Source organism: Cataglyphis hispanica, chromosome 2, assembly GCF_021464435.1.
Source record: "Cataglyphis hispanica isolate Lineage 1 chromosome 2, ULB_Chis1_1.0, whole genome shotgun sequence".
In the NCBI taxonomy this organism is placed as follows: domain Eukaryota; kingdom Metazoa; phylum Arthropoda; class Insecta; order Hymenoptera; family Formicidae; genus Cataglyphis; species Cataglyphis hispanica.
The window spans coordinates 61,148-88,160 of record NC_065955.1 but is presented as its reverse complement, the minus strand read 5'-3'; the positions used below and the strand labels follow the sequence as shown (position 1 = coordinate 88,160).

Here is a 27,013-nt window from a genome sequence, read left to right as displayed (position 1 = left end):
GAGTCACAGCGCCTCTGTCAAGAGACGTAAGGACTGAGGAGAAGAATGATATATTAATGTTTGTAATAAATATAAAATTTTTAATATTTATAAAACAAAATATATATATGTTAAAATTTTATATATAATTGTAGTTGCATACTCAATCGAAAAAATATCGCAATTTTTATTCTGATATATTATAATCATTTTTAAATATGCATAACTCTGTTATATTTTTTGCGAGTATATGTCACGTCCGTAGTTCCTCATTGCTATTATTGTATTTAATGATATACTTTGGATAATGCTAATGCTAACGTAATTTCCATGGTCCATATACGATAAAAAACGAGAGTATTTAAAACATTCAAGATAATCTTCATTCAACTTTCACAAAGTGACTTAAGTTCAATATATTACCATTATATCAAAGGATATGCGTTTCTTGCTTTGTATATTTTAACAATAATTTTATTTATAAACCAAGAAAACGAGAAAAAACTATCTTATAAAAGTAATCAAGGTTTATGTACTAATTGTAATAATATTTCTAGAATATCTTGTTTCTGTTTGGATACAGAAATCCTTTGTCTCCTCTCTTCAATTTCTAATTCAAGTCTCGCCTCGCGTTCCTTCTTTTCCATTCTAAACTTTTCCTCCTCAAGTTGAATTCTTCTCTCCTCCAAGCAAAATTGTTTTTCTCGAAATTCCAACTCTTTTTTGCATCTTTCTTGTAGAATTTGTAACATTGACTTCTTCATGTCATGACGCATTTTATTCCTTATTGGACCACCCGTTCTCGATGGTGATGCGGCTGGCGACCTCGTCGAGAATTGCAGAATCGACGACGATGACGACGATGACGATGATGACAATGACGAAGACGAAGTTGGTGATGCAATTGGCAACAATGTCGGTGAGGATGCTTTCATTACTGGTTCCTCTATTATTACCTCTAAAGTATCAGAAATATTCTCCATTACCTCTCTTGTTTGCATTCTTGATTTCTGTGTATTGAAGTTTTTACTAAAGCATCTGAATTCTTTTTGTAAGTCTTGTACTTGCTGCAAAAGTTGCTCCTTTTCATTATATTGTTCCTCGGTTCCTGATCTGCAAATCAATAAGCAAAAGGATATAATAACTATATCTTTGACTATATATATATATATATATATATATATATATATATATATATATATATATATAATACATTATTTCATAATAAATGGTTCAATGAAAAACAGCCGATAATACTGCATTAATGCATTAATGCAGAGATTGCGTGTATTAATCTCAAGACGATACATTACAGAATACGAAGACGAGCGCTCGCTTACTTTCTCAAATGTGCGTGGCCTTCTCTCGCCCAAATTTTTAACAGATGATCGACGTGCTCCTTGACGCAACGCAAACTGAAGTTCTTCCGCGTTGCGTTTACGACATGGTCGGTAACGACCTTCCACCTGTCGCTTTCTTCATACGGGTTTTGTCGTAAGACCTCCCGTAAAAGTATCAAGTCCTCTAGAATCGTGAAGCGTAATCGCTCCGCTTTTGCCATATTACCTGCGATAGCGGACACTATCGTTTCTCGTACGAGTAACCTTAATTTGCAGCGAACTTTTCTCGCTGCGTGATAGCAATTTATTTTTATTATAGCGAATCACCACGCTCACGCTCCCCGATATCTTTCCTGTAATAACATAGCAATAGCAACATGGCATTGTCGAGGTCAAGGGAGAGATATCGCCTCGCGGAGAGCGTAACATATATAGCCTCTCCTACTCTGCATTTCTCCGAACTCCACTTCACCAACTTGGATTACGAAAGTATCGACCTCTGGTCTCCAGTAGAGTGACACGTGACACAGGTGACACTGACGATATGTTCTTTTTCTTTGCACTTTTTATACACTCATTGTTAGATTCTTCGTTTTTATTTCTTATTTCTTCTCTCTCTCTCTCTCTCTTTCTCTCTACATATATATATCGTTTCAAGTGTAGAAAATTCTAGAAAGTGCAAGTAAAAGCAAGTAAAACACACAGGCCTCGTGGCGCAACAAACGTACTGTTTATCTATAACAATATAGATTTATTCTTTACAGCTGAACTGACTACACTGGTCAGAGTTACCTTTCTCCTTCTAATGTGGAGAGATAAAGATTGTCTTTTTCTATGTGCATTTTTACTCCTACTCTTTAAATAAAGGCAAATGCTATACTATGTTCATATAAAAAAAAAGAACCTAATTCTATTAGCGTTTTTGAATGAAGCAGGTTTGATATCGCTCCGAGGGTGTGAACCTATGCAATGAAATGAAAGCAAAACTAATCACAAATTTAACAAAAACCGCGGAATGCTCTCGATTTTGGTTTTGATCTCGTTCCACATTACGTTATTCAATCTTGCATGGATTTGCAACCTAAGAGCACAGACTTTTGCATAAGCGCATATCCATAAGCATAAGGAAATTGACCAATCAATTTCTTTATGCTTATGGTTATGCGCTTAGGCAAAAGTCTGTGCTCGAGCCCTTAGAGCGATTAAACCCAATTTGAACATATGTTTGATCGAAAATGAGTTTTGAATTTTATTATATAATTAAGTATATCTCTAAAAATCCAAAACGGTATTTATGACATCATTAATCGCTCTCATTGTCAGAGCGATCAAGTCTGCTTCATCTCACATTTCATTTCATCCGAATACGTTATATGGCTATCGGGGTAATTTAAACTTGAAATAACGAAACCTTTATTATCGACCGCGTATAAATGATTTAGTTTTGTTTTTCTCTCTTTAACCTCAAAAACAAAACGCAATATCAGAGTACGAAAATTAGAATTGCCATCGAACTTATATTAATCTTTTTGTATTTCGCCAATTACTACGAAAATTTGAAGTCGCGCAATTTTAGTTGATTTTAGTGTATAGCGAGAGGAAGTGCGACCATTTTTCGTCTGCGATATTTAAATATCTGGGTATGAATTGGAGTCAATTCTATAATTCAGATGTGGGTGAAGATTACAAAAATGAGCGAACTTATTAGAAAATTTATAATTTCAATTTAATTTGGTCCAAACCTAGTAAATTCGTTTGCTTTTGTAATTTTTACTCTCACTTGAATTACAGAATCGATAATCTGGATTACATATTAACGACATAGCGACACGAATACACGTGTTTTCGATATTAATGAAAAATGTAAACAAATATTGATTGTTGTAACTTAACTAAAATAATTGCGCAGTGAATTATTAAAGTTCTTTTATGTCAGATAGAAAATGTTGGAGATAACGTGTAACGACCGTCTCGGTAAAAAGGTTAGAGTCAAGTGCAACCCGGACGACACCATAGGGGATCTGAAAAAATTGATAGCTGCCCAAACGGGGACGCATTGGGAAAAAATTGTATTGAAGAAGTGGTACACCATTTTCAAAGATCACATAAAGCTACAAGATTGTATCCTTTCTGTTAAAATACGATCGTGTCTATGGATGCGTTCCATTTCACGCATTGAGCGCATAGATCGCATAGATCGCCTGAAAATCTATAATTCATGTTACATATATTATAGATTTCCAAATGATCTATGCGCTCTATACATGAAACGGAACGCAATATATATATATATATATATATATATATATCGCGTACCCTATAAAATGTACACTAAAGGCAATTTACTATAATATTTCGAAATATAAACAAATAATTTCATATGTTATATTTTTCTTAATTGTGCCATTTCAGATGAAATACACGACGGCATGAATTTAGAACTTTATTATCAATAATTCTAATAAATGTAAAATATATATCATATATGTATAAAAAAAGACAATTTTAAATATTAATTATAATATTGTAATCATTAAATTTTATATACTTTTTTATGCCTTAGATATATAATGTGTGTGTGTGTGTGTGTGTGTGTATATATATGTATATATATATATATATATATATATATATATGTATGTATGTATGTATGTATGTATGTATGTATGTATGTATGTATGTATCTATTTAATATAAGCAATTAATTATGTAAAGTATTGAATAATCATTAATTAATAGGAAGAAAATAATTTCTATTTCACATCATAACTCCAATAAATATTGCTATATATTTTAATCTCTAATTGATATTCTACAATATATATATATATATATATATATATATATATATATATATATATATATATATATATATATATATATATATATATATAACTGTGCTGCACACAACAGTACATTTTATTTGATTTAATGTTTTTTGTGATTTGCAGATACAGGATATAGTTCAAAAATGCGGCAAAACAAATTGTAGATTATATAAAAAGTTGTAAGATTTGGACAGAGATTTATTCTGTCTAATATAAATATAGATTCTTTGTATCCTTGTATTACATATAGTTTGTTCTTGCAGCTTTGCTATACATTTTGATCATATCCTATGTATCCTTTATACTATATACTATACACATATCTATATATATTTGTGTATAAGCATTTACTCTCACAATTAAAATAATTAATTCGTTTTAATTCAAATATCACTGCAAAATGTAAACACTTTTAATAAGTACTGTTAAAACAATGATGAAAATTCCTAATAACATTGATCTCGAGAGATTTCTTCTTATGCTCTACATTTACATAATGAAAAGACTACATATCAAAAGAAAGAAAATGATCTGTATCGAAAAGAAGCACAACACGATTAGAAGATCTCTGAGAAACTCTTTAAAATTGCAAAAGTTAATGTGGCCTCTTGAACAATTCCTCTATCCTGTTTATTGGACTTTCAGCCTCCGACATTTCCCTACCACGGTTGCTTAAGAAGTCTCTTATATGCTGCACAATCAGATCTATCGCCACTGTAACAGATCATGAAACGTCAGTGTGTGAATAGTAATGCGCATATCATGTATATCAGGGATAATAAAACTCCTTTTTATTGGCAATATATATTGTAGAAAATTTTGGAGCAATATATCATTATTGTTTATAGATATCTGGATTATTAATTGCTGATATTTTAGATAATTGTAATCGTATTATGATTACATATGACATACATGGTTTATTATGCATAAGACACTTGTGTTCATTATATCATTTTACAATACAGGAAGTTTTTTTTCTTTTCTTTATTAGCAATGTACAATAGGGTTGTTTGCCAAAGCTTATATCCTCTGTTGATTATAAATCTAAATATAATATATAACATAATATGTAGATTGAGAATTGATATTGTCTTAAAGGTGTGAAAATAAAATATATGTATATAAATAATCAAAAATTAAATTTTTTTAATAAGAAGCTAATGAACAAACAGATGATAAAAAAAATTGCATTTCTCAGATTTAATAACTATTATAGAGAAAGTATTGTACAAATTATACATTCTACTATGAGTTTGTACAAATGAAATGAAAGTTGTACAAATTATATATTCTATTACGAATTACATTAAGCAAAGCTCTAGCTTTGAGATTTCTTGCCGGAAATGCTATTGAAAAGAACTGCAACAACAGTTTTGGCATATTTCTTGTTTATATCTATTTATAAGAATCAATATTATAGAATGCGGTAGATATATATTTATTTCGAGATACACAACTAAGTCAAAATAGATAAATTAACTCGGATAATTATGCTCTTTTTAAAGAATAATTGCGTGTGTTTATACATATTATAAAATATTATGCAAAAACGTAAAATATGCTGAAGTGATTGAAAGTGACAAAAAAAAGGCATAACAAAAGTCTAAAACTTTATGTAATACCTATATTTATACACAAAAATATACAAACATATATCACAGACACAATTGCGTGCACATACATACAAATTATGTATACATAGACTCTTTTTACACAATACTTGAGATATTTGTCCAGAAACTTGACTGACTATAGATAGCTATATAAATAATATCAAGTAATAATTTAGTCACAAGAAAATTAATATAGAAGTTGAAATAAATTGATGGAAATCTTTTAAATTAGGAAATCACTTTCAAAAGTGTTTAATCCTGTTTTATATTTTCTTAGGACTCTTACCTTCATTCCTTTTTTCTAGAAAAATGAGTAAATTTTATCAAGAATTTAATGAATCAAAATATATTTTTAAAGCAAAACTCCTTTTATGTCATGTCTTTTCTTTTCTTTAACATTTATGTTACACGTTCTTTAAATATATTACTATAATTTGTATTAATAAAATGTTAGAAATATTGTATTATACTCAATAAACTGCATTATAAAAGATACAAAATACTGCTAGAATATATCGACAATATAGGAAGAAATAGAAAAATATTAAAAAGTGTTGAAACTGAATTTAGAATTGGAAAATAATTGCAAAGATTCATTAATATCAATTGCTATAAATACATTCTAATTCATCTATCTTTCATTGAATCTACACAATTTCATGCATTCCTCTGATTTAAAATTACAATTCAAAATTGTACACACAAAAATGTTCATACAAGATAAAACATATATAAAAAACATTCTATCCGCTACATAAGAATAAGATATAATTCCTCAAAGATCATATGTTTAGGGGGAAAACAATGTCCGTTTTCACCAATATTTCTAAAAACTTGGATTAGTAAAAAAACATTATGCTTAATAATCTAGTATACATTTCTTGTATACATATCACAGTAGAAACGAATGTAAATATAAATGTAAAAATGTAATAAAACATAAATTTAGTCTTGCATGACAATTTTATATTTGTTGCAAGACGACAAACGTTGTTTCAAAATATTATGACAAAAATATTTATCACATTTATTTGTTTCTTCTTTCATTTGCTTGACAATCATTTGTCTTTATATCACGTATTTATCAATTTATTTATTATTAAATTATATTGATAATTTAAATGTAATACGATTAAATACGAATAAATCCGTATTGAAAAACGGACATTACTTCTATCCGGGTATTTAAAATAAAAAAGAATTAGCAGTATTGTGTATTCAGTCATACATAGGAGTATAGTGTAGAAAAAAATGCAATGCTTGACTGAGCTTATCATGCTTAAATCATCTGCTGAGGGTGTCGGATGAGGCCGAGGTACGCCTATGCTGGTAGAAGAATGGATGCTGCCCGGTTGAGTTTTCAGCCTTTTTCAAACGCAAAATATCCCAGATGTGGTGCACTATTAGATCTATTGCCACTGCAAACATACAACAACCAGACCATATAGGTTTCCCATGAGATACTCTCTCCCTTTAAGCATTTGCTTAGAGTTTAAGTAGGTGTAGCTCTGACATCTGCAACCATGGCAACGTCATACCAGGCAGCACCCATGAGGATACATATACAGTACTATCTCACTTCATAAATGTTTTTTCGTTTCATTTTACAACACTGAGTCATCCAATCTTCTTAAGCGAGTGCAAATCTTCATCTAAATAAATTTTTATTTAACATTTTATTTAACATTCAAATTTAATGCTGAAAATTATTTGTTCTTATTGTCCTTCTCTCACTCACTCTTTTTATTGTTTCACTCGCACTCTGGATGAATCATGAGAAAGACTTATGGAACTGTTAAAAAAAAAGAAAATAAAAAGGAAAAAAAAAAAAAAAAATGATGGATCCTTGTTATGCTTTTACATACACTTGATAATAGCGATCAGTCCTAAACAAGGTGCATGAAGTGAGGTAATACTGTATATAAAAGACTGAACAAATGATATGAATATATGTACAAACAAGAATTAAATAAAAATAAATGCTTAAATTATACCATCTATAAAACTCAGATACATAATTTGCCAATTATAATTTAACATAGTTTAACAACTTACACGTAAACAATTACAATTACAATGTGCATTCGAGTTTTATATATCTAAAGATTGCATATTCTAGTAAATTATATCAACTATATAACTATCAATTATTGTGTAAAAACGTATCTCGTATTCAGAGATAAGTGCCATCTTCTATTTGTTAATATTAATCATTCGATTCAAAATTTCAAACTTTTTTAAAATTAAACTTTGATTTATAAGAGATTAAACTATCCAAATAATTAAAATTCCTTCTTTTTTTATTGATTTTAATTCAACCTATTAATTTTTTGTTTATAAAATGTATATATATATTTTCATTAAAGTAAAGTTGATATGTTTTATATAAATCCTAAATATTGTAAGCAATAATAATAAAAAAAAACTATATGCTTATTAAAAATATACAGACAAATTAAAATTTTAAATTGTTCTATTAATAAGAGAAGTGTCAAAATGTTAACATCTGATTAATGTTATAACAAAACATATATATATATATATATATATATATATATATATATATATATATATATAGTTTTGTTATAACATTAATCAGATGTTAACATTTTGACACTCTCTTATTAATAGAACAATTTAAAATTTTAATTTGTCTGTATATTTACAATAAGCATATAGTTTTTATTATTATTGCTACAATATTTAGGATTTATATAAAACATATCAACTTTACTTTAATGAAATATATATATATATATATATATATATATATATATATATATATATATCATCGCTTTGTTAAAATATATTTCAAAATTAAAAATATTGATAATTCCTATAATCCATATCTAATAAATAAACAAAAAAAAGGAAAACAAACAAATTAATAGTAAAATTAGTAACAAGCTACAAAAAATAATAGTTGTAATAAATATCATTGTGTGTATTTAATAATGTATTACCTGTATTATCCGCTCCTCTCGGTATTATAACATCTGCAAATTTTTTCGTTGGTAAGCAGAACTCTTCAAAAGCTGGTTTTACAAAGTTCATATATTGATTTAGGACGTAATCCAAATCCCTTCCACGTTCCTTTATATCCCTTGGTACTAAAGAAATCGATTAAAACAGTTCAGATAGAAGCGCAAATCAATCAATTTACATTACGTGAAGAATTACCTCTCCTTGCAAGCCTTGTATCAGAATCAGTGTCTACGAATAATTTCATATGAAACAAATCACGAATTTTAGGGAAGTAGAATACCAGTATTCCTTCAAACAATACCACATCGGCAGGATATATCGTGGTAACTTGATCTTTCATTCTACAATAAATTAACACAAACCATTTTATTTATACATAGTAAATTTTTTATATTCATTTAAAATTATTTATTTTTTATAAACATGTTTTCAATTTTTGTATTATATTTTGATTATTTTAAAAATAGTTTCTCTATTTGTATTAATAGGTATAAAAATAACTTTCAATTAAATATTAAAATAGTACATACAAACTATTTGTTCTATAATCATAAGCTGGTATTTCACACTTGACCCCAGCAAGTATATCCTGTAGTGTTTGTAAGATTAAATCATCATCAAATGCATCAGGATGATCAAAATTGTATTGTCCCTTCTCAGCTTTCAATTTCTCAGCAGATGTCAGGTTGCGGTAAAAGCTGTCTTGTGATATGCAGACTACCCGGCGTTGCTGGTGATCCATATCAACTTGTCCTAATTTCTCCATTATACGCTTGCATACTGTGGACTGAAACAATAAAAAAAAAAGTTGTCATCATATACAATCAGAGTTAAATATAGTTACTTGATCTTTATAACTAATGCCGCAGAGTCTAATTAATTATTACATTAACTAAATCTTTATTTATTTATCAAGTAAAAACAGTCCCTTCTTATATTGAATTTATATGTTTCAAAATGAAGCTAACATTGTTGCATGAGTCCTTGTACTTCAATAATATCTATATATATTAAATATATATTACTACTTACAAAGATATTGCGATCCTTTTAAAAGTAGCATGAGTTATACAATACGTGCAAAAGTTAAAAAAGTTGTTAATAAATTTTTAGAAACATTTTCTGATCGTAAAGTATTTCTGTCTATATATTCTGATATGTCAAATAATGTGTATTAACAAATGTATACACACACACACACACACACACACACACACACACACACACACACACACACACACACACACACACACACACACACACACACACACACACACACACAAAATAGAATATATATATGAAAAATAGAAAACAAAAGATAACAGTTCCTAAAAAATTGATCAACACGTAATTCATGCTATTTTTAACACTGATAACAAATGATTCGATTTTTGTTATTATATATTAATTACCCATGCACGATATCCTTACTTTTCCGCTTGCAGTGCCGCCAGAGACGCCTATTAGAAAAGGTGTCTTGCTCTCGACGCCGTTAAATTTGCTGTTGATACCGAACGACATTTTCCGCGTGATGCCCACATTCATTGACATATCTGCCATTGTTGTAAGTACGCAAGGATAACAAGTCGATTTTGTTGAAAATAAATTTTCGCCAGACAAACAAACGCACTTGACTCTTGAAGGAACTAACCGTGTACCCAGGACTTCAATGACTTAACACGTGTAAAGTGTAAACAACGCAGACGCAAAACGTTTCGGACGCAGAACGATCTTTAGCGTGAGTGAAACGAGAAAAGAGAGGAGAGGAGAGTAAAAACTTCAGCAATAGCCGGCCACTTGAATTATGAAAAAAAGGCGCCAACGTGTGCCTCTATTTAAAAAATCATTATACAAAAGAGGAATACTGTTGCTTAAATTTGAATTGTTTTTCTACAAAAATAACGACATTAGAAAATTGCGTTAAATCATAAGAATAAATTATTAATTTTACTTTATTCACAATATAAAATTTAATTTTCTTTATTATCGATATTAAAATTACATATACAGAGTACATCTTAAGTAACCAAAAAGGTAGAGGTAGATTGAAAAAAAAGTTGTACCACTTTTTTCTATAACACTCAATAAAGGAGTTGTTATATTGAGTAAATTGTTATTGTTATTGAGTAAATGCTACCATTTAAAGACGCCTTCAAGCGTCGAGCATTAAGCGCTTCCGCAGACTATTGTTGCTCAGAATTCTACTTTTTTTATTTATTTTATTATATAATAGATGTATATGTGTGTATTATTATTTAATTATTAATCAAAAATATATTATAAAACATCATTATTCTGGAAGTGTAAATTAGAATAAAATAAAAATAAAAATGCAGCAAAAGATTTTAGGTTGCTGAAATATTCTAAAATAATATCTATTGTGTAAAATGTAAATAAATATCATTTTTCAGTATTAATAATGTATATCAGAACATAATCATTTGTATCTCGATCAAATTCTATCTTTGTTAGAAGCTGCGCAATGATGGTTTTTGTGCAGACATTGACGCTTAACGCTGCCATGGCTGCCATTTAAACCGCCTTGAGGTCGATTCTATAATAAGTCGTATGTCGTTAGTCGTAAGCAAATTGATCAATCACAGTTAATTTTTTTTTTAATTATCGACTGTGATTGATTAATTTCCCTCTGATTAACATACACTTGACATACAATTTATTGTAGAACAAGCTTTAAAGGTTAAAAAGGTTATAAAAATAATAGTGAAATTTTTCTTTACACGTTTCCGCCTTAGGGAAAAAGTTACATGATCGATTCCTTGGCCGTGTTCCAATATTAAAGTCATTGCACGTTAAAAAATTTTTAAAAAGCCATAATCGTAAGGCCGTAAGAAAATTGACCAATCATAATAAAACATTCTAAAACATAATAAGAATGTTTGAACTGTGATTGGTTGATTTATTTACGGTTTTAAGCGAGGAGCACACTTTTGCATAAGCGCATAATCATAAACATAAAGAAATTGATTGGTCCACAAATATATGCATAAGGAAATGAACCAATCAATTTCCTTATGCTTATAGTTATGCGCTTATGTAAAAGTGTGTGCTCCCCGCTTTACGATTACGACTAAAATTTGTTAATGTGCAATGGCCTTTACTGCCAATATTAAAAATCTCTAATCTAGATGCGATGAGCTTTTTCGGAAAAGCAGAGCTCTCATTGGATATCGCCCATTGCTTCCTAATCGCGTCCAGTCGTCCAGTGTGCGAGGGTCATTACTGCTTAAGTTTTTTTTTTGTGTTTGCCAGGGTCCCACCTGTGATCACCTGAGCTGAAGCTGAAGTTACTGCTTGAATCAAACTGAGAAAATGGCTCTTCGGTTAGGACGAAAGCACGTCGAATTAGCTGGAAAATGGTGAATTCTTCTCTTTTGGTTTTAGAATATCCTTTTTTTTTACACAATCTCAAATAGACAATTGTGTGAGTGGTCATATTTGATAATTTTTTTCATTTGTTTCCAAGATTTCTAATACATAATGAAATATGATATAAAAAATATTTGTTCATTACGATTTTCACGTGTTTTGTTTCTTTTTCCTGTCAGGCTGAGAATATCTATTTCATTTTAACATATATATAGATTTGCATTACATATATATTGGATACTCCATCTGTTTTTATATAAAATTTTTTTACGTTTTAGGTTTCCATCTGTGATGGCTTATGGAACTGCCGGATCATTAACATTGTTGTACTTCACTGATTGGAAAGCTGTATTGCAATATGTTCCTTTTTACGGTGGCAAATATGAGGAATAAATCACACAATAGTTATATCAGTTCTCCGATATGATTATGTAATAATCCTATTGGACCAATAGAAATTTTATTGTACCATACTATTTACATCTTTTGTTTATTTAAATAAGTATACTAATAAAAAGTCATATAAATAACAATATAGTAATATACAATATTGTCTTGATCTCAAATTTCATTTTGTTTTTGCTCTAAGGTTCTTTTCTTGCGAAGCTCGTAAATAATATTTGCATGTTCTTCTGCTCGGTCACTTTTATTTTTCATATACCATGGCCGTATATAAATCCTGTGAAGAAAAAGGACAGTCTAAATCTAACTGAGATATCTATTTCATTTGTAATATGTATAATATTAAAAAAGATTGTATTTGAAAATATGAAAGAAAATATATTTACCTAAAACATGTTACAAGCAAGGCTCCACCGATTACTACAAGTCCAAATTTGCTAAACTTTTGAATTAACAAATTCTTGGCTTTTGCTGATAAGCTGTAAAATATTTGTTACGCAATATCTTAAAAATTTTTAATAGGAAGAAGACAGAGAAGTTAAAAAACATAAGAAACTTTTGTTCGTAATAAAATTTATCTTAAAAAAATGCATCAATAAAATTTATTTAAAAAAATGCAGAATAGCTTTTTATTCAAAAAATTAAAGATATATGTATATAAACAAAGAAATTTTAGAATTAAAATGGTTTTTCTTTCTTACATCTTTTTTAATTCTTTTACTATAACAATATTAATTAAATAATATTAATATATTAATTACTATAATTACGAATAATAATGGTAGAGAACAATCGCAAAAAATTATTCGGTTCTCAAATATACGCGGCGTATAGGTTAGGTCAGACGCAAACTTAATGAAACAATTTGTTTTACCTCATTTGACTTTTCCTTTTTCGCGAATTCTCTCTCAAATTGTTCTTTCAAATGTTCCTGCAACAGGCCTTTCCAATTATATAAACCGGTGATTGTTCCTAAAATCAATACAACGTAAAATTGATCTTTAGGGAATCCTTGTGGCACTCTAATTCTCATGATAATATATATATATACTAGATGCTAACTCTAACTCAAATCCGTATATATAGTAACTTATTTATATTCTATCATGAAGGATATCGCTTTGAATCACTTTTATTGGAAATTTTATGCAAATGTGAAATAATAAACTCATATATTGTATGAATTTTTTATTAAATAAAAAAATCGTTATCAATTATTTATATACATAATATTATTTGAATTGTATTATTTCATTTTAAATATCCTATTTAGTTTTCTTTTTTTACAAATATATAATCACGCTAGCGCGCGCATGTGGTGCGTGTGCGTGTGGGAAAGATTACAAAAATAAATTTACACATGGAGCATATTATACAATATTAATCTATTTTTATACAGTTATTTCTTTCTTTCGTGAAAAGTACTCTCAAATTACTCTTCTACACAGAAGCAATGAAGATTTAAATCTTGCCAGAGAATTTATAAAATTTATTAAATGTATTTAATTGTACTTTAAAAACTTCCTGCAATGATGTTGGTAATGTACGTGATAAAAAGGCAATTCCATGCTGGTCACAAATACTAATTAATTGAGATATAGAATTATATAAAGCCATCTGCAACATGGAAGTGTGACACAATTGTTATTAAAAAATTAATTCAATAAAATAAGTCATATCCAAAGGTATTACCTTAATATAAGATGGTATACTGCCTTCCACACACAGTTGCAAAAAATCAGCTATCACATAGGGACTTGGTCGAATCATATCTTTTTTCAATTTTATCAATAAGCCTGTAAGTCTATCGGCAAAACATCTATTACTTTTTTGTCAAATTATCATTTATAAACAAATTATACATCGATATATTCTGATGTATAGCGAATAAAACTTTTTTAATTAAACTATTTAAACTTACTTTTCGATATCGAGCGCGAAACATCTAAATCGATATTCATCAAATTTATCAGACACGCTTTTTGATGCGTGGACAATGATATTTATTACATTTCTATATAACAACAATAAATTAGGTAATCTGTCTATTATCAAATTTGTTTTGACTTTCATCAGTGTTTCACAGATGACAAGCACATTGTTGCATGACGATATTTTTACTTTAACAAGCGATTTTAAACTGACCAGTACAATAAGGTCAATTGTAATATCGGGAATAAATAAGTGCTTAATACTGATTATATCATGAGATAAGCGCAATATACCTGACCAATATTTGTCAGGAATATCCAATGAGAGCACAATTTCAAATAATTTGTTGATTGCATGCAAACGTGCTTTGTTACGCTTGATTCGCATGTCTGTCTTCATTATGCTGCTCCAAATGACAAATAAATTCGTCCATGCTGTTTCATCTGCTTGTGACAAGCTATCAATCTATATAAGAAAAATATTACAAATTATATATACAGATATTAGTAATATATTAATAACATAAATTATTATATTAATAACATATATTAATAGAGAGAAGGGGGAAATTTACTGTCTTAATATACAGTAATCTTAAAAATTCATAAAACTCTTTTGATTCAGGAGACGTCAATAACGCTTCAAGTAAATTCTTGCAAGGATGCTTCAATATTATAAACCATAAGTTTTTGATGATCGTATCTTGGATCTCGAACATTTTGCGATGTCGTAAAACGATAATAGCCAATTGTATACTTTGTTGCAACAATGTATTATTACTTGTGTTATTTATATTTCCTATTATCTCCCTCTGTGGAAAAAAAAAAAAGTTTAGTTTTAGCAAATACACCAAAGTACAATATGGGTAAATGTGTAAAAAAAAAAAAAAAATAAAATAAATAAAATATATATATATATAAAATTTCTTCTATAATACTTACTGTGATTATATTTTCGAGAGTTAATTCAGTTAATTTTTTCAATTTATCAAAAGCTTCTCCAGTTGATACTGTTATTTTTAACACTGCTGTCAAATATTTTACATCAGAAGCATTGTTTATTTTTTCAGGTAATATTTTTAAAATAGCTTTAGCTAATCTTTTTTCTGCCTTTCTAAAAATAATTTTTTGCTCTGCATCTAGTTTTGGTTTAACCATCTCCATACATTCCAAAAGATTGTACATAGTTTCCTTGCATTGAGTACAATTTTTTATGAGATTCTTGAAAGTGGCGTATGTTTTCACATTGCGAAGAGAGAATTCGCAAGCTTTCAAAAATGCTTTATTTTGTGGTAATTGATTTACAAACATTATTGGTTCTATATATTGAAATATGTCAATTCCGACTTTTTCTAGTAAATCTAGAAAATTTGCAACATTTTTATTATGTATTCTAAAATAAATTTTTTATGTAATTCTAGATTTCTCTCTCTCTTTCTCTACATATATAAATAGTAACTAAAAAATTAAGAAAAAACATACAACATACATAAGAATGTCAATTTCAAAGAAATACAATTACCTGAAAAGATCATCTTGCATAATGTCAATATTTCATTTTTCTCACACTCTCTGCTAATAGAATATACAAGCAGAAATATTAACATTCTTATATTAGAATTAAAATACATCAATGGTAAATGAAGTAATAATTCCAAATGTAATTCTATTTGAGAGGAAGTTGCATTTGTCATTTGAACCCATTGCTCTTGTGATATCAATTCTTTTATAATTTGCAACACTCCCAGCATATCATCATGTTCATTTTTCATCAACAATTCCTATAATTTTTTATAATTAGAATATTAGAAAATTTCGACAGGGATATAATTTTAATTTACAATTATTAATTAGAAAACTTGAAAAATTATCAGCAACAATTTACACTTACAGTATTAATGTGTTCTGTAATGGATTTTGTACATCCTGATGACAAACAGTGTCCAATTTGGGTGAAAATATGATTTAAGAGATATGTTACAAAGCGTCTGTTTTCTTGAAGGCAATCATTATCTAATAAACCAAGCCATTCATGAAAATTCTTTTCACTTGATGTTATATCATCCAATAATAAACATGTTACTTTGGATATCTCTTTGTCACTTAATAATGGAAGTATATCTGCGTTACATTTCAAAATAGAACTCCAAGCATACTCGAGACCGCCTATTAAACCATGAAGTTTAATAGGTTCATTTGATGTATTCAATTTAATTCGATGTAAAATAAGTTTATTCTGAAATTATACAAATATAAGCTTTGCAGAAATATTAATTAAGAATTGAATATATTATATGACGAATTCTCATAACAGGTACCATGATATTTTTACAATTATCTTCTCCGAAATTAGTTATTCTCTGAATTAATTGTTGCCAAGGATCATCCAGAATTGGGAACAATAGTTTCTTCGTATCAGCACTTTTTGGTACATAATATTTCAACAAATCCTGTATTTCGCTCAATGATTGCACTGCACTTAATAGTAATATGATAACATTCTTATCATGACTTAAACACAATGCTTTGTTTATCAACAATGATAAAGTATTTCCCAGTTTGTCTAAATCATTAACAAACTTCTCATGAGTGGACAATGTTCTAATATATTCAAAAATCTGTGTACCTTCAAAAAATACAACAAGTAATTCTACCGTTGCCTGTAATATTAATATATTTTTACCTGCAATATTAATACATTTTTATCCTTCATATTTAAAGAAGAGAAATATAAAATAATTTTAGTATACACACACACACACACACATACACATATATATATATATATATATATATATATATATATATATATATATATATATATATTATAAATATAAAAATTCTTACGTGAAGTATTGCATTCCAACAATTCTACACAATCTATATTTAAATAATATATTAATGTTTTTAAAGTTGCAATCGTTTGTGAACTGGAAAAGTTGTTAATTGTTTCTCTCAGTTTTATTCTAAATTCATATGAAAAGAATGGTGTATTCGTTTTGTATGTTTTTCTCATTGTCAAATGCTGCTTCAATGATATTAACAATTGCGAGATCAACTTTTGTTCGCGTCTCAATTTCTTACTGGAGTGCAAAACAGCGATTAATAAGTTCGTGTAATCATTAGTTTGTTCTTTCATTAGTACTTTGTTAAAAATATCTGGAATATTTTTTTCTATCAATAGTGGATTGATATATGAAAGTTGCGTAAGTATACCATAATGTATGCATGTAATATTGTCATATGTTAAAATGTCGCTTATAATTTTCTGAAAATACTCGAAGAGTGTGACATTTTCTATAATATTATCAAAGTCGAGTGTTACGTTATTTAGTAACTTGAGGAAAGCATTCAAGATTTCCCACTTATATTTCCCAGAAGAATTAATCAGATTTCTGAAAAATGCATCCAATAAAGCAGCATCTAATTTGTAAGTGCCTAATACAGTGCGAAAAATAAACTGATATGTTAGAAAATTACTCTGAAAATTTAATGTTTCCACATTTTCAGATAACGTGCAAAATAAGTCTGAGAACATTGTTTGGACATTTTTTGAGATTTGTTCATTTCGCATCAGTTTGGTTTCTTTGATTAACAATTGCTGAATACATTTGTACGCCACTACACCAAGCTTATTTGTATTATCTGTATGTCTGTGATCAATTAAATTACACATAGGATATAAAATATCCTGTATAAAGACTAATCTTAATTCGTTTTTTGTGGCAATCAATTTATATATTTGCATTAAACTTTCAATAATGCTTATTATAGCATAATTTTCTGTACGTGATAATTTACATGGCTCAAGTAATTGATCATATTCTTCTTGCATCGCATTATGACAGCTGGAATGCTCAAATACATTATTAAATAAGGTTTTTATTAAAAAACCTAGATTCTTCGGTTCGTTTGTAAAATATTGTCGCATACTATTATTAGCAAGAATTAAGCTGCAGCATTCAAGAACTTCCTCATATACATCTATCATATCACTATGTAATGTTTGCGCAAGCATATCGACCAAACGTTGTTTCGCATTGGTCTTAATGTCAATGTGGGCAGATTTTAAACAATTATTCAAACTTTTCCAAGCATGTCGATCCATGACACAAATTTTACACAACCATTCCAGGAGCAAGTCTTCTTTACAAACAAGTGCCAGATCCGTAGCAGAAAATGCAGTTTCTGCTAATTTTAAACGTTTTGGCAATGGATCGTCATCTGAATTTAAACGTTTTAATAATGCTGCAACATTGTATTACCATAAAAAATTACTATAAAATGCGCACAATTATTAGTTACAGTGGATTTTAGGTTATATAGTATCTCATCTGTATTTCGATGGAGATTTGTAGAAACCGTTCGCTTACCCTTTGACAACGCCATTGTGATAATTTAATTAAAATTTCTTGATTTATCTTACAGTACTCGTCGTAATTTTATTGATTATATAAATATATAAAATATATATATAATTATCAGAAAAAAATATCTCAACATCGAAGCAGACATCAGTCGGCAGCCGGTATTTATAAAGCCGTTCTTATATTAAAGATTGTTTAAGACTAGGTTCGGGGAGCACGCTTTTAGCACTATGAGCGTGCACTATCTTTGTTATTTATTGAAAGTTAAACAAGGATAGAGCAAGCTCATAGCGCTAAAAGCGTGCTCCCCGAACCCAGCCTAAAGGCCATTGCACGTGAAAAAATTTTAGTCATAATCGTAAAACTGTAAGCAAATCGACCAATCACAATCAAGCATTCTAAACGCAATTAGAATATTTAACTGTGATTGGTTGATTTGCTTACGGTTTTACGATTACGACTACAATTTTTTCACGTGCAATGGCCTTAAGTAAGGTCTCATTGGCTATTGCATATATGCGTGCCTACCGCGCGGCAAAAGACACGGTAGCCAACATCCTAATCTACAACTTTTCCATTAGAGAGAAAAATTGATTGGCTACAATAATGAAGGAAGAGTTAAGACCGTATTACACTACAGATTGCGGGCTCTGTTAGAATTGAAGTTACGGTTGATGATTGTGGGTTGACCAATCAGAGCAAAATAGCTTGCCGACTGATTGGTCAATTTGCAACTGTCAACCATAACTCCAACCGTAACCGAGCCAGTAATCTGTAGTGTAATACGGCCTGAAGGAGAGTTAATGCCTTCTTCATTGCAACTGCGGTAGTAGTGGAGGGGGCATGGTCGTGAACAATTAAACATTCTGGTTTCCGATATGATAGTACAATATTCAATGGTGTATTCATGTAGGTTAAACGGGGAGCACACTTTTGCATAAGCGCATAACCATAAACATAAAGAAATTGATTGGTCCACAAATGTATGCATAAGAAAATGAACCAATCAATTTCCTTATGCTTATTGTTATGCGCTTATGCAAAAGTGTGTGCTCCCCGCTTTAAGCGGGAAGGAAATTGATTGGTTCATTTCCTTATGCATATATTTGTGGACCAATCAATTTCTTTATGTTTATGATTATGCGCTTATGCAAAAGTGTGTGCTCCTCGCTTTATTCATCAACTTGCGTATAGACATATTCGTCCAGAAGCCTAACTAGCCACATAGATGAAAAGAAGAAGTATTGTAGGTTATAGTGAATATTATTGACAAATTTTAACAAATTTAAATTGTCATATATTCGTAAATTATGGCCGCGGATGATTCATGGAAAACTCAAAGCTTTCGACAGAGCGTAATCGCAAAAATGTAAGTTATTTTGCATCTTTCGTACAAGTTTTACAAGATGAAAACATTATCTGTATTTGAGGAGCGAGAAAGGTGACATTAGTGATTCAAAGAGAGTGATATCTTAAATTTTTTTTATGTAAAAACCCATTTTTCAAAAATAAAAATAAGTATAAGTTTTGTTCATGAATATAAAGCATTATATTAACTTTATATCATAGTTTTAACAGATTTGTTTTCAACTGTCCTTTTTATTTTTTCCTTTAATTTTTCCATTGATTATTTTCGTTTCCTTTCCTTTCACCTTATAACATATATGCTGTTAAAAAAGCTATTTAATTTTTTGTTTGATATGTAATTCTAATGATATTTTTTTGACAGAGATGAAGCTATACAAGTATCTGGGATGCCTACTTCAAAAAATAGTATCGAAATGGAAAATCATGTCTTCCAAAAGGCAAAATCTAAGGTTTGTTTAAAATTACTATTTGGAAAATTTTTAATATATAGTAATTTTATATATTTTTATATTTTATTTTTCCTACATATTTATAAAATTATATTATATAATTTTTAAGTTATATTTTTTTTTAGCTTTAACAATATTTAAAATAGTTTGTGTTAATAAGATTGTTATAACAATCAACATTTTAAAAGTCTGTTATTTACAATTAATATATTATGCAATAAAATGTATCACTATTTTATACATTGTTTTCCAGCAAATCTTACAACATTGTCGTGTAATGTATTTCTTTTCTCTTGTAGGAGGAATACTTGGGCTTTGTTGCCAGACTAATTCTTCATGTCAGAGAAATGAGTAAAGCTTCCTAAGTTATACTTTCTTCATAATAATATACGTGAGATTTATCGTAAGAGTAATGAGACTAATTTTTATAAGATGATTTTAGTATTAGCATTTAATAATTAATATATGCAATTATTTTTTTTGTTTCTTTGAGAGAGAGATTTGATATCTATTGTCTTTGAAGTCTTCAGACAATTTATGATCTATACTACTAAGTAATAATGAAGTGCATTCTTTCTCAGTTGTAATTTAAAAAATTTGTTGCTTTATTATGAAATTATATTATACTGTTAACTATATGTTAATATTTTTTCTATATGTATATTAGTTTTGTGTTTGCAAAATTTACATTTAATTATAGCATTGATGTCCAGTGTTGCTATATCATTATTTAAAAAAAAAAAACAAACATTTGCATTACTTTTGCGATTATTTTGTGTGTGTGTATGTGTATATATATATATATATATATATATATATACATTCTGTACTATATATTTTATTTTATATATAGATATATTCTTTTTATATAGTTTAGTAGAATTCAATTCTTTCTATAGATACTAAAAAAGCCCAAACTGGTAACGCACCAGGTAATACTGGCACTAACAATCAAGGCATGCCAGATCCAATCGGTGCTTTACAGACATTGGCGCGTCAAGGAACGGGAAATAATCAAATGATGGGTATGGGAGGACCAGGTCCTAATCATCAGGGCATAATTCCGCAACCACCTGCAAACACTGCAACTAATCGTAAATAATAAACATTTAAAATTATAAAAGCATGTTGGAATAATATGATATCACAGAGTACATTAGAATTGTATAATTAATTGATATATTTTTACTCTATCAAATAAATTGATTAGTGATTTTTTTCATGTTTATACAAAAAATAATTTATTCATTGATATTGTCGCATGAGGACAATATAACATAATAGTTGATAGACAATTTATTATAAACATAGGATAATAGATAAATAAATATAGTAATAAAATTTGTTTTGCTTCTCACATATTATATTAAATTTTAATATTTTAAAATTTTGTTCATTATAATCACTCTATTTAAGCAGGGCAGGGTGGCTTTTATTTCAATAAATAGATATCATTTGAGATAAATTTTTGATTGAAAAAGAATAAGTCTATCTGATTGAGGAGAGATATAAGTTTGCCTATAATAAATATTATGATGACCTTGACCTTGAACAGGCTGCAAGTTAAGACGTATTTTGAAGCGTCTTTAGTCGGGTATAAATAGTTAAATATGATAGACATTGAATATATAATTAAACAGCTATAAAATATCAAAGAATCATGCTATCGTATTTAAAGTCGAAACATATTATACAAATGTAACTTAAACAAATGGAGCGATTAAATAATATATATTACGCACAATATGCGAATAAACAATACGCGAATGAGCCTGTTTACGATTCAGATAATAAACGAATAGACAATTGTGATGAATCTAAATACATGCAATTAAGAAATAAGAAGGAAACATTATATGAAGATTGGTTAATACAGCGATATGACTTGGAAAAAATATATCAGAAAAGAGTGAAAGATATACTAATACAATCGGGCAAGAATTTTGTAAAATATATATGCAAGTATAAAGGGAACAGCGAAATACTTGGCACAGATATTTTTAAATTCAAGATAACAATTGTATATTGTAGTTTCCGCTGTAAATGGTACATCAGTCCAGGTTATTCTTTTGTACCAGAAGTGATCGATCTTAATGATAAACTTAAATCCGGCACATATCATCCTATCTCTGAAAAAATATTGGATATAATTTATGAAATACAACGATCAATAGATGCTTACATGAATCGCTTTGCCATTGTACACCAATTTATGTATAATGCGAGAAGAATTTATAAGGATATGCAATTTTTCATTAATTCTAATGCCATTTCAGAAATAGAATTAATATTTACAGAAAACGCATGGCCAAGCGGTCTGCGAAAATTAAACATCAGAGATACGATTGTCGTAAAACTAACGTTAAATGAGGATATTCAAGTTTGCAATATCACCTACGAGTATATACGCACGAGTATAACATCGAAAGATATAAAAGAAGATAATGATAAATTAAAATTAAAGTTGAAAAATTTTTACAATTTTCCCTTAGAGATGGCATTTAAAAGATTTATGGAGGAAGAAAATTTTCATATAGAACAAGAAAATTTAAAGGCCAGAATGTAAAGGATTGTTATTACAGATTATTGTCATAGATGTAATGTGTATTTATTTAAATCTATATAAAATTTTCTCTATATTCACATTTTCTACATTTATATTATTAATGGATAGAATAAATTGATTTATATAGTAAATTGATACAACTATTAAATTTATCTTACATTTTTTGATTTATAATACATTGTTCGGATTCGAAATATTTTTTTTTTATATGACACACAATATTATTAAAATATATATTTAAAACCTTTGTTGAAATACATACAAATACATGAAAAGGTTGTCATGTACGAAAATATTGCCTCTAAATGATAAATAGTACTTGAAATCTTATATATTTTCTCGTTAGTTTTGCAAAGTTTAAATCAACGACCTGGTCAACCAATGAATATGCCTGGCATGCAGAACAAAATGCCAGGTATGGGTATGATGCCATCGCAAACTGGTGGTCCAATGAATCACATGGGTCCAATTCAAACTATGCAAAACAATCCTATGTTGACTCAAATGAATCAAATGGGACAAGGAAATATTCCTCAACAAATGAATCAAATAGTACCTGGACAGATGGGTCAACTGTCCGCTGGACAAATACAACAAAATATGCAGGTATACATATTCATATATAAGCATCATTTACTTATTCTAATAAATCTAGTAATTATATCTATATATAAAAAGAAAGTATTTGAAAGAAAGAAATATTTTATGTATGTTTTTGTTATAGTCTCAAATGCAGAATCAGTTACCAGGTCAAATAAATAACCAAATCGCGGGTCCAATAGGCAATATACAAACGAGCATGCCGCAACAAATGAATCAAATCGGTCCTGGGCAATTGGGTCCTGGACAAATGCAGCAGCAATTGAATCATATTCAAAGAAAAGTACCTGGCACATTTATTTTTTTATTATTCTTATTGATATCATTCTTCATCAATGATAAATATCTTCATTGATAATATCCTATTAAAATTATCTTTATTTCTATTTTTATCAGCCAAATGAAATGATGAATAGTGGATTCCCTGGTCCACGTAACGTTACGCCTAATCAATTCCTAAGACAAAGCCCGTCTCCTTCGGCTCCAAGTCCAGCTGGTTTAGGAGCACCATCAAGGTAATCTTGATACATTCAAATACAATTTTTAACAAACATATGAGAGCATATCTCATAACAAGATGAAAAATATTTTCATAGCAATCAGATGGTAGCCTCGCCTGCTCTAGTACCATCACCAAGCTCTCAACATGCCATCATGACAGGGCCATCACGTTCTGTAAATTCAATAGGTAAGTTCAAATAATTTAAGATTTAAATATAAGAAAATATATATTGGAATGTGAAATCATAAAATATTAAATCAGGTATGGCACCATCTCCAAGCAGTTCCTTAAATACTCCTGGAGGTGTAGGTGCTACACCTAGTCCTCAGCAAGAGGATCAAGCTTACAGGGATAAAGTCAGACAATTGAGCAAATACATAGAGCCATTACGAAGAATGATTGCCAAGATGAGCAGCGAAGGAAGTAAGAATATATACACATGCATACACATGTTGAAAATTTTATCTGTAATAATAATTTTACTAACTCGTGTTTTATTTATAATTTTTATTATATTTTAATTTTTATAGAGCGTTTTTTTTATTTTTGGATAAAATTGTTTGTTTTGTTGGATTTAAAAAAAAATTTTATTTCTCAGAATTATATATAGGATGTCCGGCGTCAATCGCATCACCGGTCGTGTGCAGATAGAACAGGTAAAACTCCTGAAGAGAAAAGTCCTGTCACTTTGCTATTTTTATAATAATTTTCGAGAAATTAATTAAAAAAGATCGACTAATTCGCGTGAATATAAGCGCGTGAGTATAAAAAGGCAACCCATCGAAGTGATTACTAGGACGTGAGAATCCATTGTTATATATCATTCGTATGTAACCATTTGTAGAGTGCTCCTAAAATTTTGTCGCGCGCCTAGCGATCACAAACTTTTGGGTTCTCTTTGGGCCTTTTTTTCTCGCCGCGCGCTTATACTCACGCGAGTTGTCGATCTTTTTTAATTAATTTCTCGAAAATTATTGCAAAAATAACAAAGTGGTATTGGACTTTTCTTTTTAGTTTTATCTGCTTTACCTGCACATAACGGATGATGCGATTGACGTCGGACACCCTGTATATACATATACTTTTAACATTATAAATACCAATAAAATACCATATAAAATAATAGGATTATTTTCATGGCTGAAATTTTCAACAAAGAAAAAAAATGATTAACATTCATTATGAATATTTTTAATGGTATGCATTCTTTTTTAATATTTTTTTCGACAATTTGTATAAACAGCATTAATATTTATATTTACACTGAGTCTTCTCTTTGCCACAGATGTCGATAAACTTAGCAAGATGAAGAAGCTTTTGGAAATTCTATCAAATCCGAGTAAACGTATGCCACTAGATACATTGCTGAAATGCGAAGTTGTCTTAGAAAAACTGGATTTTAAGAGAGGAGATGGTAGCGTAGGACCACCGGTAACAACATTGAAAGAACACCAAATCTTCAGTCCGCTATTAGAAGCTGTAAGCACACATCTTCAGAGCCCAGTAATCAATCACACATTGCAACGTACCTTTGGACCATGCCTAGATGCCTTATTTGGACCTGAAATAAAGTAAGTATTATATACATTATGGTTGTATGTGTACATGCATGTATAGATGAATGTATAAAACACCCAAATGTGTATATGGTTATGTGTACACTCTGATTTGTATGTATGCAAATTATTAATAATAAATTTATAATCTAATGGGAATATACATATTTCATTATATTTATGAAAATAGAAATTTGCCACCACCATTGAAGAAGCAAAAAGTAGAAGAATCACCTAGTGAAATACCAGATGTGTTACAAGGAGAGATAGCTAGGTTGGACCAGCGGTTTAAGGTATGTAACAACATCTCATTAAGTCCATTTTCGACAATCTCAAACCATGCGATATATTTATTAAAAATTTCATATTTATGACAAACATACCTACTGTTTGTTGCACATTTTTATTTGTAAATATAAATGTCCTAATTTTTTATAGATATATTTCGTATAGATTCTGTTAAAATATTTTCTACATATGTGTAGAATTATACATGTAGAATTTTATCTCGAGGATTATTATAATAAACGATAATTAAAATAATAAAAAATATTTATACAATATAAATATTACTAATAAAACAATTTTCTCATTTTAGGTTAGTTTAGATCCAGCGCAGCAAAATGGATCTAAATGCATACAATTAATATGTTGGCTCGACGATCGTCATCTTCCATGTGTACCACCGATCTCGGTCACAGTCCCAGCTGATTACCCTTCAACACCACCTCGCTGTGTCATGGCTCCGCATGAATATGAAGCAACGGCATTCCTATGCGCTGTACAGAAGGCCCTGAATGCCCGTGTTGCAAAACTACCACGTCGTTTTTCGCTGTCTCAGCTATTGGACACATGGGAGATGAGCGTGCGGCAAGCTAGCGCACCGAGGGAAACGTCTATTACTGCCAGTACAATACTGATGGGTTTTTAGTATATCTGTATGTAAAGTTTTTCTTTATCTGTTGTATACTTTTTTCAGTTTTGTACGACTGCTCTAATTAATTATGGCAAATTGTTTTTTATATTATCATGAACAATTGATTCTGCAATATTTTTGCCAATTCTACAATAAATTCTTTGTAGAATTTATAGTCAATAAAATATACAGAAAGGAGGGAGAATGTAAAAAGCTTAAAT

At 29.1% G+C, this 27,013-nt stretch overlaps 7 protein-coding genes and 1 long non-coding RNA gene across 14 annotated transcripts; 4 read left to right on the top strand and 4 right to left on the bottom strand.

Moving 5' to 3' along the window:
- Nucleotides 1–72: 72 nt before the first annotated feature.
- On the bottom strand, nucleotides 73–2,075 carry LOC126858656 (uncharacterized). The gene is made up of 2 exons (XM_050609136.1): nucleotides 1,320–2,075; nucleotides 73–1,092 (listed from the first exon to the last, which is right to left on the bottom strand). Exons 1-2 carry the CDS (start codon nucleotides 1,538–1,540, stop codon nucleotides 501–503), a joined length of 813 nt encoding a protein of 270 aa, XP_050465093.1. The 5' UTR covers nucleotides 1,541–2,075; the 3' UTR covers nucleotides 73–500.
- A 624-nt stretch (nucleotides 2,076–2,699) lies between these two features.
- LOC126858683 (ubiquitin-like protein 5) lies at nucleotides 2,700–3,940 on the top strand. 4 transcript variants are annotated; one of them, XM_050609166.1, is made up of 3 exons: nucleotides 2,700–2,959; nucleotides 3,260–3,440; nucleotides 3,732–3,940. In XM_050609166.1, exons 2-3 carry the CDS (start codon nucleotides 3,263–3,265, stop codon nucleotides 3,773–3,775), a joined length of 222 nt encoding a protein of 73 aa, XP_050465123.1. In that variant the 5' UTR covers nucleotides 2,700–2,959; nucleotides 3,260–3,262; the 3' UTR covers nucleotides 3,776–3,940. The 4 variants fall into 4 exon arrangements, with proteins under 4 accessions (XP_050465123.1, XP_050465118.1, XP_050465126.1 ...); XM_050609161.1 differs by having other exon boundaries at nucleotides 2,724–2,959; nucleotides 3,256–3,440; XM_050609169.1 differs by lacking the exon at nucleotides 2,700–2,959 and adding an exon at nucleotides 2,975–3,182 and having other exon boundaries at nucleotides 3,256–3,440.
- Nucleotides 3,941–4,175: 235 nt separating this feature from the next.
- Nucleotides 4,176–10,569, bottom strand: LOC126858635 (uridine-cytidine kinase). Of its 3 annotated transcripts, none has more exons than XM_050609116.1 (5): nucleotides 10,180–10,569; nucleotides 9,279–9,535; nucleotides 8,944–9,089; nucleotides 8,727–8,873; nucleotides 4,176–7,181 (listed from the first exon to the last, which is right to left on the bottom strand). In XM_050609116.1, exons 1-5 carry the CDS (start codon nucleotides 10,306–10,308, stop codon nucleotides 7,048–7,050), a joined length of 813 nt encoding a protein of 270 aa, XP_050465073.1. In that variant the 5' UTR covers nucleotides 10,309–10,569; the 3' UTR covers nucleotides 4,176–7,047. The 3 variants fall into 3 exon arrangements, with proteins under 3 accessions (XP_050465073.1, XP_050465082.1, XP_050465077.1); XM_050609125.1 differs by having other exon boundaries at nucleotides 10,161–10,295; XM_050609120.1 differs by having other exon boundaries at nucleotides 4,192–4,861.
- Nucleotides 10,570–11,849: 1,280 nt separating this feature from the next.
- LOC126858705 (cytochrome b-c1 complex subunit 10-like) lies at nucleotides 11,850–12,608 on the top strand. The gene is made up of 2 exons (XM_050609170.1): nucleotides 11,850–12,125; nucleotides 12,414–12,608. The coding sequence occupies exons 1-2, from the start codon at nucleotides 12,079–12,081 to the stop codon at nucleotides 12,526–12,528; spliced, it is 162 nt and encodes a 53-aa protein (XP_050465127.1). The 5' UTR covers nucleotides 11,850–12,078; the 3' UTR covers nucleotides 12,529–12,608.
- Nucleotides 12,609–12,611: 3 nt separating this feature from the next.
- Nucleotides 12,612–13,596, bottom strand: LOC126858707 (uncharacterized). The gene is made up of 3 exons (XR_007688719.1): nucleotides 13,412–13,596; nucleotides 12,924–13,016; nucleotides 12,612–12,814 (listed from the first exon to the last, which is right to left on the bottom strand). It is a non-coding gene; the product is annotated as an uncharacterized LOC126858707 (long non-coding RNA).
- A 114-nt stretch (nucleotides 13,597–13,710) lies between these two features.
- LOC126858529 (uncharacterized) lies at nucleotides 13,711–19,097 on the bottom strand. 2 transcript variants are annotated; one of them, XM_050608939.1, is made up of 10 exons: nucleotides 18,842–19,095; nucleotides 17,316–18,716; nucleotides 16,787–17,151; nucleotides 16,360–16,704; nucleotides 15,991–16,249; nucleotides 15,411–15,829; nucleotides 15,044–15,280; nucleotides 14,459–14,934; nucleotides 14,230–14,341; nucleotides 13,711–14,154 (listed from the first exon to the last, which is right to left on the bottom strand). In XM_050608939.1, the coding sequence occupies exons 1-10, from the start codon at nucleotides 18,855–18,857 to the stop codon at nucleotides 13,999–14,001; spliced, it is 3,786 nt and encodes a 1,261-aa protein (XP_050464896.1). In that variant the 5' UTR covers nucleotides 18,858–19,095; the 3' UTR covers nucleotides 13,711–13,998. The 2 variants fall into 2 exon arrangements, with proteins under 2 accessions (XP_050464896.1, XP_050464903.1); XM_050608946.1 differs by lacking the exon at nucleotides 15,044–15,280 and having other exon boundaries at nucleotides 18,842–19,097.
- A 690-nt stretch (nucleotides 19,098–19,787) lies between these two features.
- Nucleotides 19,788–27,012, top strand: LOC126858544 (mediator of RNA polymerase II transcription subunit 15-like). Its single transcript, XM_050608957.1, has 12 exons — nucleotides 19,788–20,204; nucleotides 20,565–20,652; nucleotides 20,952–21,003; nucleotides 21,552–21,746; nucleotides 23,565–23,824; nucleotides 23,943–24,101; nucleotides 24,215–24,333; nucleotides 24,415–24,506; nucleotides 24,582–24,743; nucleotides 25,606–25,891; nucleotides 26,067–26,169; nucleotides 26,475–27,012. Exons 1-12 carry the CDS (start codon nucleotides 20,146–20,148, stop codon nucleotides 26,805–26,807), a joined length of 1,908 nt encoding a protein of 635 aa, XP_050464914.1. The 5' UTR covers nucleotides 19,788–20,145; the 3' UTR covers nucleotides 26,808–27,012.
- On the top strand, nucleotides 21,740–23,557 carry LOC126858623 (uncharacterized). The gene has a single exon (XM_050609106.1). It carries the CDS (start codon nucleotides 22,364–22,366, stop codon nucleotides 23,216–23,218), a length of 855 nt encoding a protein of 284 aa, XP_050465063.1. The 5' UTR covers nucleotides 21,740–22,363; the 3' UTR covers nucleotides 23,219–23,557.
- Nucleotide 27,013: the final 1 nt, after the last annotated feature.

Coding starts and splice junctions, on each gene's coding strand:
- LOC126858656 (XM_050609136.1), bottom strand. CDS start 1,540: ATGGCAAAAGCGGAGCGATTACGCTTCACGATTCTAGAGGACTTGATA. Junction 1,093..1,319: donor GGCCACGCACATTTGAGAAA/GTAAGCGAGCGC, acceptor ATTGATTTGCAG/ATCAGGAACCGAGGAACAAT.
- LOC126858683 (XM_050609158.1), top strand. Junction 3,441..3,731: donor TCACATAAAGCTACAAGATT/GTATCCTTTCTG, acceptor GTGCCATTTCAG/ATGAAATACACGACGGCATG.
- LOC126858635 (XM_050609116.1), bottom strand. CDS start 10,308: ATGGCAGATATGTCAATGAATGTGGGCATCACGCGGAAAATGTCGTTC. Junction 8,874..8,943: donor TACAAGGCTTGCAAGGAGAG/GTAATTCTTCAC, acceptor CGATTTCTTTAG/TACCAAGGGATATAAAGGAA. Junction 7,182..8,726: donor GAGAGGAGCGGATAATACAG/GTAATACATTAT, acceptor GTATGTTTGCAG/TGGCAATAGATCTAATAGTG.
- LOC126858705 (XM_050609170.1), top strand. CDS start 12,079: ATGGCTCTTCGGTTAGGACGAAAGCACGTCGAATTAGCTGGAAAATG. Junction 12,126..12,413: donor GTCGAATTAGCTGGAAAATG/GTGAATTCTTCT, acceptor TTTACGTTTTAG/GTTTCCATCTGTGATGGCTT.
- LOC126858529 (XM_050608939.1), bottom strand. Junction 15,830..15,990: donor ATGCAAGATGATCTTTTCAG/GTAATTGTATTT, acceptor CAAATTTTCTAG/ATTTACTAGAAAAAGTCGGA. Junction 14,155..14,229: donor GTATACCATCTTATATTAAG/GTAATACCTTTG, acceptor TCCATGTTGCAG/ATGGCTTTATATAATTCTAT.
- LOC126858544 (XM_050608957.1), top strand. CDS start 20,146: ATGGCCGCGGATGATTCATGGAAAACTCAAAGCTTTCGACAGAGCGTA. Junction 20,653..20,951: donor TCCAAAAGGCAAAATCTAAG/GTTTGTTTAAAA, acceptor TTTCTCTTGTAG/GAGGAATACTTGGGCTTTGT. Junction 25,892..26,066: donor TTATTTGGACCTGAAATAAA/GTAAGTATTATA, acceptor TTATGAAAATAG/AAATTTGCCACCACCATTGA.
- LOC126858623 (XM_050609106.1), top strand. CDS start 22,364: ATGGAGCGATTAAATAATATATATTACGCACAATATGCGAATAAACAA.